Genomic DNA, 18335 nt, shown 5'->3' with positions numbered 1-18335 from the left:
CTGAGATCAATGTAAAATCACATTTTTCTTTCTTATTTCACTTACACTAGGCCTACATGTACACTGTAAACACATACGGTGTACACACAGACACACACCCGTAATCAATACCTACAGTGTACAATGTAAGTCTTGCTGGGAAAGGGAACGGAAATCACGCACACGTCTTTTTAAAGATACCATAAAAAACTCACTGTGATTGGTATGGGATCGCCACTTTCAGATTCAACGATCAACTGTATACACATTTTGGACTGCCAAAAGAACATGTTGCATTGATTTTGATGTGAAAATTAATTTTGAGGATTTTCAGTTACGACCAGCCCAGAGAGAGAGAGACGGACAGAAGATTTTCGCATATTGAGCTAAGCTACAATATTTAATAATACTATTAAATATTACGCCATAAAACTGGGATTCAGGCACTTGGTGCAAAACTGCACTAGTACCCTAGTCCTACATTTGTAGCATCAGGCTGGCCATGAAATAAAGGCAAAACAAACATAGATAGACTACAGTGTGTAGATGAACCCTCCTGCATCCTGGCTCTCGGATCTTTACCAAATTTTTTTCAATTTCAATTTCATTTTCAAATCATTTCACAAATCGACATTCACATGCAACACAAACCCTTTGAGGGGACATTGTTTTGTATATTTGTGACCGCGCATCACATAACAAACAAAAAGTCACACACACTGATTTTGTCTGAGGACTGAAAAAAGGTGAAATTGGTCAACCTACAGAAGCCGATCTTGCCTTTTTCATATTCTCTGAAAGAGCAAGTCTTCTTCTACATTGGTTATACTAAAATATGGGATCATAAAACGGGCAGGAAAGCATATTTTTTTAGCAGTTTATTTTGAACATTTTTTTTTGGTAGAATAGTGTGATTAGGTGTGTCTTTAGAGTCCCCTTTTCACTTTTTAAAAACCTTGTATGTAACACTTAAATCACTTTCAACTCTGATAACTTTTGAAAGGATGATGCCACTACTTTGAAAGTTGGCATTAATTATGGACAGAATGGCCCGTATTCTGCTAAAAACTTAGACCCGAGTTTAAACCCACGCTTGGGTCTAAAGTGGGTTTTTTGGGTTTAAACCTGGGTTTAAACCACCAGTTTAGACCCAGGTTTAAACCAAGGTTTAATTTGTATTCTACTAAGTCCAGCTGTGGTCTAAATTGGGTTTAAATTAAACCTACCCAGGAGGAGGTTTATTTCGAGTTTAAATCGAGTCTAACGATGACTGGTAAGGGTACCAGCACACAGATCAATGCCAATGGCACAAAACGAGTGGCTGCCTGGATACGTACAGCAGCTAGCTTGCCGGCCACACGCGTGTACACACGAGATACGCCTAACTACGTACTAGATCTACTTGTACACTTAGAAGAGACTCGAGATCTAAATGTTAGAAATACTACTACTACCTAGTATTACATAGATACGTTAGTCTAAACGTTACGATGAAAATAATCTGAAGACTAGACCAAGAACTCAACGTAGGACTAGAGGGTAGAGCCTGCAGATGAGGTCGATTTGGCATAGCGGTTAGATACTTCTAGTAGACTAGATCGAAAACCTAGATTGTAGGACTAACGTTAGGACTAGGAGTGGGGTCCTACTAACGTTAGAACCTATTCGAGTAGCTATTAAACGCTAGAGTACATTATTGTAACGTAAGGACTATAACGTTAGATCTATTAAAAGTTAGGTTAGTGTGGTACGGTAGGTAAAATCTAACGTTACTTCTAATATCGAGACAGGGTTGATAGTAGATCTAGATCTATTTCTAAATTTTAGAATGGTTTCCATTTTTATTAACTGACAATCTTAAGAGAAAAGCTTTTATTCAATGTCCTACCTCAAAGTCCTGGTTTGATCAATTGCCAGTCCATTCCGAATTCACGATTCAATCGACATAAAAAGCCATGTCCCATCCAGCGCACACAGCAACCGTGCCGCCGGCCGGCGCGGCGCGATGGATCTGCTGGTACTGAGCATTCAAAGCTAGCTAGCCAAGAATATAATAGCGCTACGCTATACGCTTACCATGTATCCTGTGATGTGCGTCGCACACATACACAAACTGTACAGTATATGCACAGTGCTTCACGAGTCGTCGCAAGCAAAAATACAGCATGCCCTTATTCGACATAAATACCCGTAAAAACTATTCAAAATCCAAGAAAGTCACGCTCATGTGGCTGATACACTGCCAATAATAAATTTAAGTGGATTTGTGGAGAGAAAAGTACTCAGAGAGGAAGAATTTCTTCTTCCATAGAGGGCACCATGGTGGCTTGACCCAAGACTATTTCGGGTTTAATTTAAACCCGAAATAGACTTGGGTTTAACTAAACCTCGCTAGCAGAATACAAAATTAAACCTCAGGTCTAGCTAAACCATAGGTGAGTCTAAGATGGGTTTAAACCTTGGTCTACAGTAGAATACGGGCCATAGTGTCAATAAGCCTCTTTTCTCAGTTCACACTTTTTTTGAGGGTGTGCTTTCTTTCCAATATTTAGATAGGTTAGGAGGGTCATTTGTTTTTAATTTTTATACATCATTTTACAGCTTAAAGTCTGTGCTCTTAACTAAAATTTAATGTCTAGTGACTTTCTGTTTGCTTTGTGATGCAGGGTCACATTTATAGTATACTTACAAAAGTGAAAAATGGTTTATGTACAGTACCGGTACATTATGTACATGTAATATATAATATACATTGTACAATGCATGGAATTTTGTGTGGGACCATAACGAGTCCTGAGTATACAGTGTACTCGGGCAGGTGTCTATGATGGCAATGGGAAATGCGTGTTGTAGAAAAATCAGGCTATCCTCAACGCCCTGGAACGGGTTAAAAAAAAGCAGAGTTTGTTAGAAAAAGGCCCCCAAGATCACAGCTAGCATACTTGCTACATGGAGATGAGTAAAAAATATTATACAAAAAATTACAATGTACAATCTATTGCAGAATGATGGATTGAAGGGCTGAGATGACAAAATTAGTCCATGACCATGGATATGGCCATGACTATACTGTAAAGATGTCACCATGCACTGACATCCTCACTGAAAGAACACATTTCAGTCAGCAACTTCCTGTACGTACTGTACACTGGCATTGCCATTGGCAGAGAGCTCTGTCAATGTCGTGTCATATGACGTTTATAATAATAAACCCATTTGAAGGGGGACACCGGCTAAAAATAGGCATGATGCACAGGTAGACTGACTTCTACACGCATGCCTACCATTGAATCATACTATTGTCACCTGGCCTGGAGTCTGCAGAAACGTTTCCATCCAGTTCAGTCCGGGAAACCCGCTCATGAGGACCGCCCCCGCGTACGAGGATGGTCCCTCCTCATGAGGACCTCCCCCTGCCTCATGAGGCCCCCCGGGGAACGCCTCATGAGGCCCCCCATTCACTTCTTATTCATCTCACATCTGACGTACAAATTGTCGCAACTTTGCACGGTGATTTTTTGTTACACACACATGTCCACTATCCATGATGAAAAGAAGAAAAAATCCTGTCTGTTTTTTTTCTTCAAAAATCGAGTTTTAATCAACCGATGCAGAGCGCCCATCAAAACACAGGCGCCAGCGCGTTCGCACAATGCAAGACTGCCGCACCTAGCGGCCTGATCCGACTAAATATTTTCGATGCTTTTTTCTGCGGCTCTCACCTCTCCGCGCACGAATCAGCCTCGTGAAGCTGAAGTCTGACATCTTTTTACACAAATTCGTAACGAGAAAAATTAAATCAGTACTAACCTGATCTTGTCCATATATTCCAAATTACTATTCCACACTGATAGAGTAGGTGGGTAGATGACATACTCCAGTTTGTTAGCAAAATAATCACTTTGTAGGTATGACGAGTTCACTTTCTTCGTCAATTCCGCCCACGATTCCGCCGTTTGGGCGCTTTTTCTGGAATCATCCCGCGACGCGACGTACGTCGCATCACATCACGCATCCAGCACATACCAGACTGATATGTGCTGGATGCATGATGTGATGCGATATACGTCGCGTCGCGGGATGATTCCAGAGAAAGCGCCCAAACGGTAAGCGGGCGGCGGAATCGTGGGCGGAATTGACGAAGAAAGTGAACTCGTCATACCTACAAAGTGATTATTTTGCTAACAAACTGGAGTATGTCATCTACCCACCTACTCTATCAGTGTGGAATAGTAATTTGGAATATATGGACAAGATCAGGTTAGTACTGATTTAATTTTTCTCGTTACGAATTTGTGTAAAAAGATGTCAGACTTCAGCTTCACGAGGCTGATTCGTGCGCGGAGAGGTGAGAGCCGCAGAAAAAAGCATCGAAAATATTTAGTCGGATCAGGCCGCTAGGTGCGGCAGTCTTGCATTGTGCGAACGCGCTGGCGCCCGTGTTTTGATGGGCGCTCTGCATCGGTTGATTAAAACTCGATTTTTGAAAAAAAAAACAGACAGGATTTTTTCTTCTTTTCATCATGGATAGTGGACATGTGTGTGTAACAAAAAATCACTGTGCAAAGTTGCGACAATTTGTACGTCAGATGTGAGATGAATAAGAAGTGAATGGGGGGCCTCATGAGGCGTTCCCGGGGGGCCTCATGAGGCGGGGGGAGGTCCTCATGAGGAGGGACCATCCTCGTACGCGGGGGCGGTCCTCATGAGCGGGTTTCCCGGACTGAGTTTCACTGTGCACTGTCAGCTGTGCTATGGTCATAAATGATAGAACATGTTAACCTTTGCCCTTGCCTGCGCCTGCTTGTGTTTGACGGCGGGGCAGGGGGCAAGTGACAAGTACAGGTTGTACCAATACGCAAGCCAAAGGCCAAAGCCAACATTAAAACATTGACAGCACTAAGAGCTGGTAAACTGTGATGATATGAAACCCTTCAGCAGTCAAGCTTCGCTTTCATCAACTAAACCTTAATGTGACATTCTGACTAATGACGTACGTTGGTATTTGAGGCAAGCGACAAATGCACTGTGCACTAATGTTAGTCCATTCGTCATCGAAATTGCTCTGCTGCATGATGGTCATGGAACCCTGCCCTGTCAAAACGACTCCCCAGCCTACCCGTGTACCAAGAGGCAAGACTCTCACATCCATCAAATGCAGAAGGATGAACACGTAAGACGGGGGTATTACACCAATAAGACTAACCTAACGACTACGAAGTATCAATGAGAATTATCAAGCTGGTCTTTAACACTCACCTGACATTCTGACGATATTATGAAATACCACAATTCAAGCAAAGACACGAGAGGTACACTGCCAAAATATTGAGTAGCCTGGCATTGGTCCGCTCGCAGCAGATTGCACAAAATTTTTTAACCGTGGCTTAGACTAGTACGCCTGGCACGAAAACAGTGTGTATTGTACATGAAAACGAATGAGTTGAGCGATGTTGCGGCGAATAGGGTCTCCTTTTATGCGGGTGAGAAAGTAACGCAGGGGCGTGTTCCGTAGAGTAATCAACATGAGAGATGGACCTACGCAGAATGTAGTCTAAGTTTTCTAGACTAAACTTACCATAGATCACAAAATGAGATACCTCGCCGCTACCATGGCTACAGAGTACAGTCACTTCAACATGTTGAATTCAGTTGTACTAAATTGACTGTCGCATGCACTTTTGGGTGTATTTCTTCTGATGATTTGTGTGTGTGTGTGTGTGTGTGTGTGTGTGTGAGTTTTGTTTGCTTGGGATGTTTTTGGGTACGTGCATTTATTTCGTTCTTGTTTAGATACTTCATTGTGATCAAACATTCTTCTCTTTTTAACGTGACTGCATGGGTTTGGAGTCTCAGATGCTCATGCGAATTAAAACTGACACCACGATTCCTTTATTCAATTCAATTTAATTCAAATTATTTGTTCAATTCCACCAAGAAAACAAATTACAAAAATTGTAATACCTCGGTATTGGGTGAAGACAAGAAATCAATGATTACACAAACACGACAGATAGCTAAAAAGAGTTAACATATACATACTAGTAAATGAGGTGGAAAAGATAGGAGTCCTGCTGAGAAGCAAAGCTTGTAAATTGCAGAAACTCCTATTTACAGATACAAAACAAAAAAACAAAAAAACACCAGATACACAAAACTGGAAAATTCAGCCTGAAAACTATGTACAATACATACATACAATATGCGAAAATGAAATAATTGTGTGTGTGGGGGGGGGGGGGGGGGGAGAAAGCACACTAACGGATGTTAAAAGAAAAAGAATGTATTCAAACAGAATAAGGGATTGAATAATGGGAAGAAAAAAAATAACTTGGACTTGGACACACAGTTACAGGGACAAGAGTAAAGAGGGTGAAATAAAGGCAATGACTTACAAGATATACCAGTGCTTAACTATAGAATGATGTAGCTCAGCATTAATCAATGAAAAAAAAAGTAAAACCAATAAAGCAGATTATATCAAAAAGCCTACATATATCTAATTATTCATAAAGATGTGAATTTAACACTCAGCCCTATTTAAAGATTACAATTTATGGAACTTTATCAACAGTGGAAACACCATATTGAAAACTTTCGCCCTAATTCACGCAGAAAATCCGACGTAGCAGACGCTGGAGAAAGTGAGTGCGTGTGGGGCGAGTGGCTAGTCGACACGTTAACGGGGGTGGCCTGCAGCACCGTGCGTGGAGGGACATCATGTTCACATAATTTCACGCGTAGTGTGTTGTGTGTAGGCGGCAGAAATCGGGTTAAATCTACAGTTGAGATATAATCTAGGACCTTATCATTCCTTTACAACATTATTTCAGTTGATTACCTGTGCACAACACGTGTATATAAGCACCCGATTGCAGACAGCAGGTGGCAAGCGACCGTTGCAACTACTTACATTATTACCACCTCCGAAGAAAATGCACCAGTCCGACTAGAGCCATCATCGAAAAATGAGACGGAATATGAAATATATTTGGTTGTTTTTGCTCCCAAACTTAACAGTTATGTTGCTCATAAGGCTGCTACGTATCTAGATAATGTCTCACATACAACTGTATCTTGATATTGCATTGAAAATGATATTTGGCTAGAAACAAAAGCTTGAAATCACAGGAATTCACACTGCTGACGACGGCAGACAGTGAAGGTCAACGGCTCAAATTTTCGTTGGTAGTCTCGTCACGTGATAGCTCTGTGTGGATTGTACACGTTCCCTATGACAGCAATTGTGACTGGGTAGTCTAGCTTTACTGCTTATTTGCGTCAGGACTGCTCAACCAATGAACAAGATTCTTATATCACAAAAATGGGCAGAATCTCTACTTTCTAAAACCGTGCGCCCCAAGTTCGTGCGGCTTTCCGTTCTCGAGATATCCCGTGTGGAAGAATTGCAAGACGGCAAAATATGCTCAAATTCGTCAAATTTGGACTGTTCGCCATAGACAAATCTACTCATAAGGTACTTTTCTGATCAAATTTGCGTCACGACTACAAATGTTACAATAATGATATGTACACATAAATAATCCCTAAAGTGTCTACATTCATAATCCGGGCGCCCCAAGTTTGCTTCTTAAATAGTTTAAAAGTTATGGCAGATTTTGTGGAAAAATGCGTCGATTTTTGACCCGTTTTACGTGTTGTAGTGTTCGCGCGGAAGCGCGGCTTCGCAGATGACCGAAAGTTTTCAATATGATGTATGTACTCCCTCTGACAAATTTCAGAGTGTAAAAAAAAAAATAAAAAAATTATACAGGTTCAAATTTCAATACACAGAAGCGAGGTCAAAATATTTGACACAAGTTGTATGTCACAAAAATCTTTTGTACAGTAGGACCTCAGTAAACAACAATTTGAAAAAGGTCCCAATTGCTATAAAACAGACTCACATTATGCACAAAAATGTATATTCATAACTATGCAAGTTATTTCATCTGAAGTACAGTAATGCAAAAAAAAAAACAACATCAGGATTCATTGTATCTGTCAAGAAGATAAGATTTCATCTTACGTTTAAATCCAGATAGGCTAATGGCCTGTCTAAAAGAGGATTGCAGAGAGTTCCAGTATTTTGGGCCTGCCAATGAGACAGTATTATTTCTGAGTTGGGTTCTGACTGATGTGAAATGATATAAAGCAGCCTGTCTTGTACAATAATTGTGTATTCTATCATTCTTAACACACATGGACGCTATTGCGTGGGGCACATTGCCATTATTGATCTGATACATGAGGGATGCCAAATACAATGAATAAATATCTTGTATTTTCAAAACATTCCCATAAAACAGCGTATCAGTATGAGCATGTGCATTTGCTGCTGACATAATCCTAACAGCTCTCTTTTGAAGAAGCAAAATTTTTTTCTAAGCGAGTTTTGGCTAGCACCCCAAGCTAATACACCATAGTTTAAGTAAGGCAAAATCAAAGATGAATATAGCATGGCCAAAATGCTATTTGGAAGAAAAGACTTTAGTTTGTTCATCATACCTACATTTCTAGAGAGAAGATTACAAAGGTGAGTTGTATGCATTTTCCAATTCAACTTGTCATCAATGTGGATGCCAAGAAATTTGGTTGATATAACTCTTTCAATCTGAACATTATCAAAAATTACAGGACCAGGCATTAAGGTGTCTCTATTACTAAATAACATGTATTTTGTTTTAAGCAGATTCAAGGATAACTTATTGGCATGAATCCAATTAGTTAATCCATGCAATTCCATATTTACTGTCTCCAACAGGACACGCAGGTCTTTGTTAGAGCAAAAAATACTAGTGTCATCTGCAAATAACAAGAAAGAAAAGACATTTGATGATTTTGGAAAGTCATTTACATAGAGAATAAATAACAGCGGTCCTAGAAGAGACCCTTTGGGTACTCCACAGGTGACAGACTGCATACTAGAACCAGTACCATTTAGTTGTACAAACTGTTGTCTGTTTCTAAGATAACTTTTAAACCATTCAAGTGCTGATCCTCTTATACCATAGTAATAGAGCTTATGCAACAAGATATCATGATTGACAGTGTCAAACGCTTTGGAATAGTCTAAATATATACCAATAGTATGAAGATGATTATCTAGGGCAGATGCTATTTTCTCTACTAAACACAACATAGCATGAGATGTTGTGTGCCTTTCACGAAAACCAAATTGAGAAGTAGAAAAAATATTACATGATTTAAGAAATGCAATAAGTCTAGAGTATACAAGTTTTTCAAGAATTTTAGAAAAAACTGTAAGTAAAGATATAGGTCGATAGTTACCTATTTCTGTACGATTTCCTTTTTTGAAAATAGGAACAACTTTTGCGATTTTCATTTTATCGGGCACAATACCATAAACGATGGACAAATTATAAATGTGAGTAAGGGGTCTTACTATATATTGTATAATTTCTTTTAGCAAATCATTGCTAATTCCATCATACCCAGGACTCTTTTTCCTCTTTAGGCTACTTACAATATCAAGCACATCTGCTTCTACTACAGGAATTAAAAACAATGTTTTGGGGTTTGGATTATCCAGAAAATCTTTGTATGTGTCCTGCATGTCTGGAATGGCATGTGATAAATTAACACCTACATTATTCATTAAAAGCTTCGCATATATCTTTTTTTTCTTCAATTTCTTCTTCATTCACTACAAGCTTTGGAATACCCGAAGTTTTGGGGTTTACATTCAAAACATTCCGAATAACTTTCCATGTTCCCTTTACATCATTGCATACAGAATTGAATTGAAAAAGATAGTAATCTTTCTTTGCCCTGCGCAGTAGTGATGTCAGTATATTTCTATAAACAATATATTTTTGTTTAGATTCAAAAGTCTGATTTGTTTTATACTTATAAAACAACCGATTTTTCCTATTTATTGACCTCAATAATGATTTGGTAATCCATAGCAAACGGGGTTTTGTTTTATAATTTTGATACAGATAGTTCTACATGAACTATAAATCATTTTATTTTACTAACAATGTAACTTTCTTTTGAAGATATGTACACTATGATTGTAAAGAAACTACCCAATTAGGCCTATAGATTCAGAATTTCCCCATTGGTTTGTGCAAAACTAAAAGCAAGCAAGAAAATAAACAATCACATAAAAAAAAAAACACACACAATAAACGAAGAAGTCATAAAAAGGTAGTATATAGGCTTGCCCAGTAAATGCCTTTCTTCGAATTTACTTCATTGCCATTTCTACAATTTGTGCGTGCATAGTTTAGGCCTGGGCCTATCATCGCTGTTTTGTGAAAACATGTGTATAGGTCGTTCAAAATTAATTTAATGTTTTCTAACTTTACGTCCTCTTTTGAAGAAACTTCTGTCACACCTCCCTCGGTTAATTCAATCCCACTCGAAGCTTTAACATGCAGATGTAATCTTTACCCGACATAGGCCTATTAGATGTAATTTGCATATAAAATATATCCGTCGATCATCAAGAAATCACTCGTAGCTTCATTCGTCCAGTGGCCTGTGGCCCTCAAATGAACATTGTCTTCTTCTATATTCGCTGTCGGCAGGAATAATACCGCATCTATAGTCTTTCAGAAACGAGATTAAAATTGTATACCGTAAACTTCAATTTGAAAAGGAACATGAATTTCCTTGAACATCAAAGCAAATAGCGAGTTGCACTGCAAATAGAGTGGTGCTACACTGCAAAAAGTCCGGTGTTAAATAGTGAACACCGAGCTGGTGTTAAATTTTCGGTGCTCATTTATGGTGTTAAATTAACACCTCCGGGTGTCATTTCCAAATATAAAAATGTTTTTTGAAGAGTTTCTTTATAGTAACTGCACTTCTTGTTGATTTTTAATTTAAACAAGACGATCAAGAATTTTACATTAAAATACTAGATTTTGGAAAAAATGTGAAAATAAATTTACACCACAGTAACACCAGCTGGTGTGATCTCTTATTGAAGCTGAACGGGTGTTAAGCCATTGATATTAACTCCAACAAATATCAAATCAACACCATGTGGTGTCATTGTTGAATTAACACCAGTACAGTGTCAAAATAACACCAGTGTCAAATTAACACCACGAAGTGTCAGGTGAACACTTTTCAACACCATCACAGTGCATTTTCTACACCTGTGAGTGTGGTCCTCTATTGAAGTTTGATCGGTGTTAGATTTAACACCCATGGTGTCAAATCTAACACCGATGTTTTTACAGTGTAGATATGATACCACTGATCAAATAGACACTGACAGGTTTAGAAAGTATACCTGTTGTGATGGTGTTGAAAATTGTGTGTACCTGGCACTTCGTGGTTTATAAATAACAATGTTTAACTGGTGATATATTTTTGACACTTCTTTGGTGTTAATTCAGCAATGATACATGGTGTTGATTGTTGCTGGTGTTAAAGGGATCGTATAGTTTTGGTTGAGGCCTAATTTCAGGTTTCTAAATTTTTTGGCGAGATAATGAGAAACCTCTTATGAAATATGAAAGAACATGTAATTCCATGAGGAATTCAACGTTTATTTGATGAAAATTGGTTTTGAAATGGCTGAGATCTCTAAAACAGAGCGATTCTAATAAAGCGTGGGACCCACACTTTTTTACGATCGCTTTGTTTTAAACTCTGTTTTTGGATGTTCCAGTCATGCCTAACCCGATTTTCATCAAATAAACTTTGAGTTCCTCTTACAATGGTATATGCTCTGTGTACTATTTCATAAGTGTTTTCTTGGTATCTCTCAAAAAGTTAAAAGCCCAATTTTCATATCCGCCAATACTGTATCCCTTAATGTCACTGGTAGACCTAATAACACCCGCCCAGTATCAATAGGAGACCACACCAACTGGTTACTGTGTTCATAACGTTTTCAAAAACGACAGTCTTGTTGAAGATCAAAATCAGCAAGAAGAACAGTGACTAATTATCTATCAAGAAGAAGAAGAAGAAGAAGAAGAAGAAGAAGAAGAAGAAGAAAACAATGTTTTATGATTTTGCATAGTGACACCCGAGATGTTAATGCAACACCACAAATTTTGATTTAATTTCAACACCAGATCGATGTTTCTTATTACCGGTACTGTATTTCAACACCCGGCTTTTTGCAGCATGTATGCGCTGAAAAGACGTGTCCCGAGTAGGGCAGGACCCCCTGATGGAAAGACGTGTCTACCTATGTAGCGCAATGGGCTTGACAGACCCTGGCTTTCCCGCCCTCAACTGAAACCTATGGGTCAATGGGAAATTAATGTGGTGTTCTCCATGGGAACTGTTCCTCGGACCCATTTGTTTTTATGTTTAATAAACGATAATACCAATGACATCACATCGAATATTGTCTTTATCATTCCTTATGCAGATAACTGTATTTTTGTGAATGCGGATCAACTCACCTATATAGAGATTGCAATATACCATAAAGAATCATGATAACACCATGAAAAAAAAAATCGTTATTTTAGAGGCCTGTCATTCTGAAAAAGTATTTTGTAAGGTATTACCAGTGAGAATAAGTGAAACACTTTATTAGAGCGATTATTGTAATAGGCCTATATCTACTGTTATATATACATTGTATACTTGAAAGGTAGTATTGATTGTTCTTACAAAAAGAAAATGTTCTTTATTGCCCTTCATTCTCCTTGTATCATTTTGTCCCATTTACTTATATACGTCCACACGTTGGATCCAACCGATCACAAATATTCCCTTTGTTCGTTATTTCTATAAGTTTTGATCATCCGAAATTCACAAATTCCGTATACTTCGTTAATCCAATAATGAGTGTTTGTTTAATCTGAACATTTCGAAGTTAAATATTTCAACTGTATTGTGAAGATTCGTTTTTTCGAAAGTTCACTTTTGACAAAAAAGTAAATTTGGTTATTCCAAAGATTTGTTAATCCTAAATGAATTGCGTAGGCCTATTATACTTATTATTCGAGCTTTCGGAACTATATAAGAAAACGATTTGAGAGATAATCATTTTAAAGTGTAAAACATCATTTTTGTTCAACCTCATAATAGTTATGTATTGTCATTTTCTGAAACTAAATTATCTTTGTATGACTTAAGTGTTATAGCGACAATAACAAAGAGTTTCCTCGATTTTTTAAACTGTCATTTGGATCATGGACATTACATATACACTCCATTATTTAATGAAATTGTTAAATTTCGCTGAAGTAAGAGCATGTGGATGATAATTATGGGCAGTGTGATAGCTTTTCACAATAGCATGAAACAGCCACTGTAAAAACTTGAAATCGTATAATCAATGTTAAGCGTTGTAAAATACACAGAATGTGAACAATATAATTATAATAAAAACGTTTCCAGACTAACTCATCTACAGTTATGGTTTATACATATTGAGAAAAATACTGATATCTCCTTTTATAGGCTTTATTGGGAAAATTCTATGGTAGGATGTTCTGTGATACACAACAGGCCTACACATTATGCATGAAATGTGATAGCATTTTTTTGAATCACTGCTCCCATGATAGGAAAATAGGAGAAGAGATTTAGAGTAGGCCTCATTATAATGAGACAAACTACTATAATGTAAACAAATTCTTCGTTTCACAATTTTTTTTATAATATAATTTGATAACAGGGCATTTTCATAGGAAAATAAGAGAAAACACTTATATTAGAATGAAACAATATATAAAGTGTAAAATAACTGAACAGCTTTTTTTTTTTTTGTCGGTGGCAGTAAATTCGTTATTCCGAAGGTTCCTTATGCTTCGAAGGCTCGCTAATTAGAAAATGAAAGGTTCGTTATTCAGAAGGTTCTTACATCATAAAAACGAATAATTAGGTTTGTAATTCAATTCAATTCAATTTCGATTTATTTTCATATTTCTCGATGAAAAAATACATCAAATATAACAAAATTAAATGAAGTACATGATATCAAGCTGGAGACATACATGAAATATTGCAAATACATAAAACATATAGTGGTCGATCTATGAAGTTTTGAATCTGTGAATGGATGCTAAAGAAATATGAAGGAACCTACTTAAAAGCGAGCTTGTTCAGCGTAGGTCCCAGTTAAAATCGAGTTAAAGATTAAGATGGGGAGCACGGGTACAACAATGACCGAAACATAGAGAGAAAAAAAAAGTACATTTATACAGTTATACAGCAAATTCTTCTCTAATGCAGATTTGGGGTCTTAGAGAAGGAAGAAAATGCAATAGGTCATAAACACAGTGACAGAAGTTGAGGGCACAAATAGCTGGTTTTAACATAACAACAACCCTGGAGTACAGTACAGTGATCGGATAGTCCTGTACAGCACAAAACAGATTTCAGTGAGCTGAATTAATGTAATTATTCAATAAGTACTGTCTTAATTTGCATTTAAAGGATGATAGTGATAAACTATTGCTACTATTAACCCCATTCAGCCCTAACTATTTTGACCCCTCGCAGGCCCAAGGGGGGGGGGGGGGCACATTGTGCCCCCTATATAACTTTTTTATTGCTTGATGTATCATCGTCATATTTGGTACATACATAGAGTAACTCGTTTTCTACATGACCGTACATTTGAATTTTTTCAAGGTCACCCATGGAGGGCACTATTAACCAAAATATAAAGAAATACATAGGAAATATGCTAAAAACATGATTTTTCTGTATAATTTCTTTATCCCCATTATATATATCTTATTATAGACCAATCATTTTCATATTTGCCACAAATGATGAGCAAGTAAAATCTAATTATTTGTTATGGTTGAAATTTCTCAAGGTCACCACATGGGGGTGCTATTCACATCAACATAATGATACATTATGAGACCTGAGATGAAATCTCCTGACTGGTGTGAGTGATTTGTTTAAACTCGAGGACATTCCTGGATACTTTTGGTGACATCTAGCTTCTACCTTCACACCAAACATTTGGGAATATGTTTTGGCTGTCTTCGCCTGAGCTGAGCACTGTGGCCATGATCTACACCACACATTGCATGGACAGGATACCACGGCTACTCATCCTTGAACCAGTATAATGGACATTCTTTTGTTGTGAACAATAGCACCTGTCAATCACAATGGACCCCGGCAACTTGTGTGCATTCTTCTTCCTTGCACTTTTATGCAGTGTGGGGACATGCTACAACCACAGACAAGCATGTACCTCATGCACACTGCAATCAGCCAGTCCACCAAAAATCACTGGATGGACATTTCTCAAGTACAGTGAAGTACGGATATGCTACTATCCCAACTCTGACGCGTCCTTCCAGTCTCTTCTTCTACAAGCCGGCGATATCAACCCAAATCCAGGCCCGATAGAGGGAGAAGGAGCTGCAGCCAGTGGTAGTCTTACATCAGACACCTATCTACACAGAGCTGACTTGTCGTATGGAAGGACCAACATCTGCACGCACACCCCTGCATATGTACATCAGAGGCTTCCACAGTCCGTATGGCAAACGATCGTCGACTTGGGAATCGCCCGCCGGAGGAAAACAACGCGATCCAAGAGAGGAGGTGCAAAAAGGATCATCTACCCCCAGCAAATTGCAGACTCCGAAAGAGACTACAGCCAACACGACGAGACAATCGGTGACTCTTTATCTTGTTACCCTAGAACTAGGACGAATGGGTTAAAGTTTGCGCATCTGAATGTGCATAGCTTATTAGGCAAATAATTATGATCTTTTGTCAGAGAAGTTATTCGATAAGCCATTTGATGTTATTACTTTGTCAGAAACACTCTTAGATGATACTGTAACTGATGCAGAGATTTGTTTTGATGGCTTCATAGTAGAGAGGCGTGAGCGCAATCGACATGGAGGGGGCGTGGCACTGTATATTTCAAACACTCTTGTGTATCAGCGCAGATTAGACTTAGAAATTGATGGACTAGAGGCTATATGGGTTGAAATTAAACTCCCCAACTCTTCAACCGTCCTTGTCGGTGATTATTACCGCCCCCTAGTTCGGATGTACGTTATCAAATGTTGATTGAAGACTCGATATCGAGAGCGTCAAGCGTAGGAAAAGAACTGTATATCTTAAGGGATATGAACTATGACATGCTTTGTAAAACAAAATGTCAGTTTGTGTTGAAGTTATGTCGAACCCATGGATTGAAACAGGTCATTGAAGAACCCACTAGGGTCACAGAGACAACCAAGAGTTTGATTGACATCGTACTAACAAACACACCAAACAATGTTTGTGAGCATAAGGTCATATCTGAGACTATCAGTGATCATAATTTGGTGTATGTTGTACGGAAGCTCTATCGGCCCAAAATGCAGTCGAAAATGGTTACTTTTCGTTGTTTCAAACGATTTGATGCACAATCTTTTTTTGCATGATCTTGAAAATTCCCAGTTATTACGTAACTGTTCTGAAACACAGCTAGATATAGACAGTCAATGGAACCTATATGGAAACGAACGTTCTTGGCAATTTGTAACAAACATGCTCCTGTTGTCACAATGAGAATGAGAGGGAAGAGCTAAGGCCGCGTTCATGCGAATTTCGTAGCCAGAATCACAAACATGAATCATGATTCAAAACGGCGTTTCAAATCACGGTCTCAGCGGAAGAGCGTTCATGCGGGCTTTCGCAATGCTGATTCTGGCTCAGCTCATCATTTGCCATTGCGCAGCGCACTGCGCAGTTTGACCTTGTCTCTGCAACTCGAGCCAGACCTCCTTATTCCAGCTGTACAGGCCTTTACGTTTTTATTTCAGTGAATACTTTCCGATTAGCTGTGGCATTCAGGCTCTGCCCACAGATCGAGGAACAGATCGAGGAATAATCCTAATTCTTCGTCTCTCCAATTGTTTCCCTTGGTAGACACAGCGCTGCAGCTATTACTTTTATCAACTCAATCGGAGAGTAATTACATGTATTATTATGTTAAACAGTTAACGTTAGATACTAGCATAGAATCGGTGTATGGCGTTGATGTAAACAAACAAGTGCAAGTATGGTACCAAAACACACGATTCATAAGACGTACACAAGCGCGCGAACAGAACTAGAAGCTGTGCATGGAATACCCCACGAGACACGCATGCGCACAGCGCACAATGACGTCATAGAATCATGATTGAAATCACGGTTGCGTTCATGCGGTTTCTGCGATCGTGATTCTGGCAGAATCATGATTCAAAACGCCCTTTTTTCCGCGTTTCAGATCGGCGTTTTGAAACGCGTTTAAATGGAAAAGTCGCATGAACGCAACGCAACTAAACACGTTTAGCGACTAAACGTGTTTAGAAACGCAATTCTAGTTTCGCATGAACGCAGCCTAAAACACAGTGGGTGAACAATGAATATGTGTCTTTGTCACATCAGCGTGACAGATTGAAGCGTAAAGCGGAACGTAGTGGTCTGACTGCAGATTGGAAAGCTTATCGTGTACAGTATGCAGAAATCATGTCAATAACTTTCGATTTACATTGAAGAAAGATTATTATGTGTCTAACATTGTTGCAAATAGGAGGAACTCTGCTCAGTTATGGAAGATTTTAAAGGGTCTTACTGGAACCAAGAGTAGGTCATCTGTGGAAGGTCTCAGGATTAAAGGAGAACATGTGTATGATTCCATTCAAATGGTAAATGAACTGAATGAAATATTTGCTTCTTTTGGTGCTATGTCAACGTGTGATCATAATGTACAGAGGAGAGGTGATACCGGTACAGTCAAAATCCAACAATTATCGCCCTATCTCCGTAATATCGGCAGTCATGAAGATTTTTGAAAGGCTAGTCCACAACCAGCTGCACAACTTTTTTACTGAAAACAACCTTCTTGTGAAAGAACAATCTGGATTCAGAAAAAACCACTCGACTGATACAGTACTTACAGACTTCAGTGATTTTTTGTACAGGCACACGGATCGTGGTAAACTAAACTGGAGTGGTGTATTTGGACTTGAAGAAAGCCTTTGACTCAGTAGACCATGAACTTTTACTGGGAAAGCTATGTATGTACGGTGTCAGGGGAAATGTATTGAGCTGGTTCCATTCATATCTCAGTGGTCGTACACAGCGCACCTCATTAAAGGGGGCTTTGTCGGAAGTGAGTAGTGTATGTGTGGGTGTCCCCCAAGGTTCGATACTTGGGCCACTTCTGTTTTCAGTTATGTTAAATGATCTCCCCAATTCAGTAACTAAGTGTGAAGTAATGTTATATGCAGATGACACAGTTCTGTTTTACAGTGGAAATGATGCCCAGGAGATTGAAACCGTGCTGAATACTGAATTGTACAATGTAAACCGGTGGCTGAGACAAAATTGTTTGACGTTGAATGTTAAGAAAACTCAGTTCATGGTGATGGGAACATCAAGAAAACTGCTATCTG

General features: G+C 38.6%; 1 protein-coding gene across 1 annotated transcript in view; it reads right to left on the bottom strand.

Annotated features, from left to right (window-relative positions):
* LOC139733565 (uncharacterized) overlaps window positions 1-5342 on the bottom strand; it is a 30598-nt gene extending 25256 nt beyond the window's left edge. Inside the window, exon 1 of the mRNA XM_071644378.1 lies at window positions 5239-5342. Coding sequence (XP_071500479.1) covers window positions 5239-5245 — 7 coding nt within the window. The 5' untranslated portion in view covers window positions 5246-5342. The remainder of the gene's footprint in view (window positions 1-5238) is intronic.
* Between the last annotated feature and the right edge of the window lie 12993 nt (window positions 5343-18335).

The sequence above is a fragment of the Diadema antillarum genome, unplaced genomic scaffold, assembly GCF_040938485.1.
Source record: "Diadema antillarum isolate AM-2024a unplaced genomic scaffold, OU_Dant_1.0 scf00000025, whole genome shotgun sequence".
Classification (NCBI taxonomy): Eukaryota; Metazoa; Echinodermata; class Echinoidea; order Diadematoida; family Diadematidae; genus Diadema; species Diadema antillarum.
This window is presented reverse-complemented; position numbering and strand designations above follow the sequence as displayed.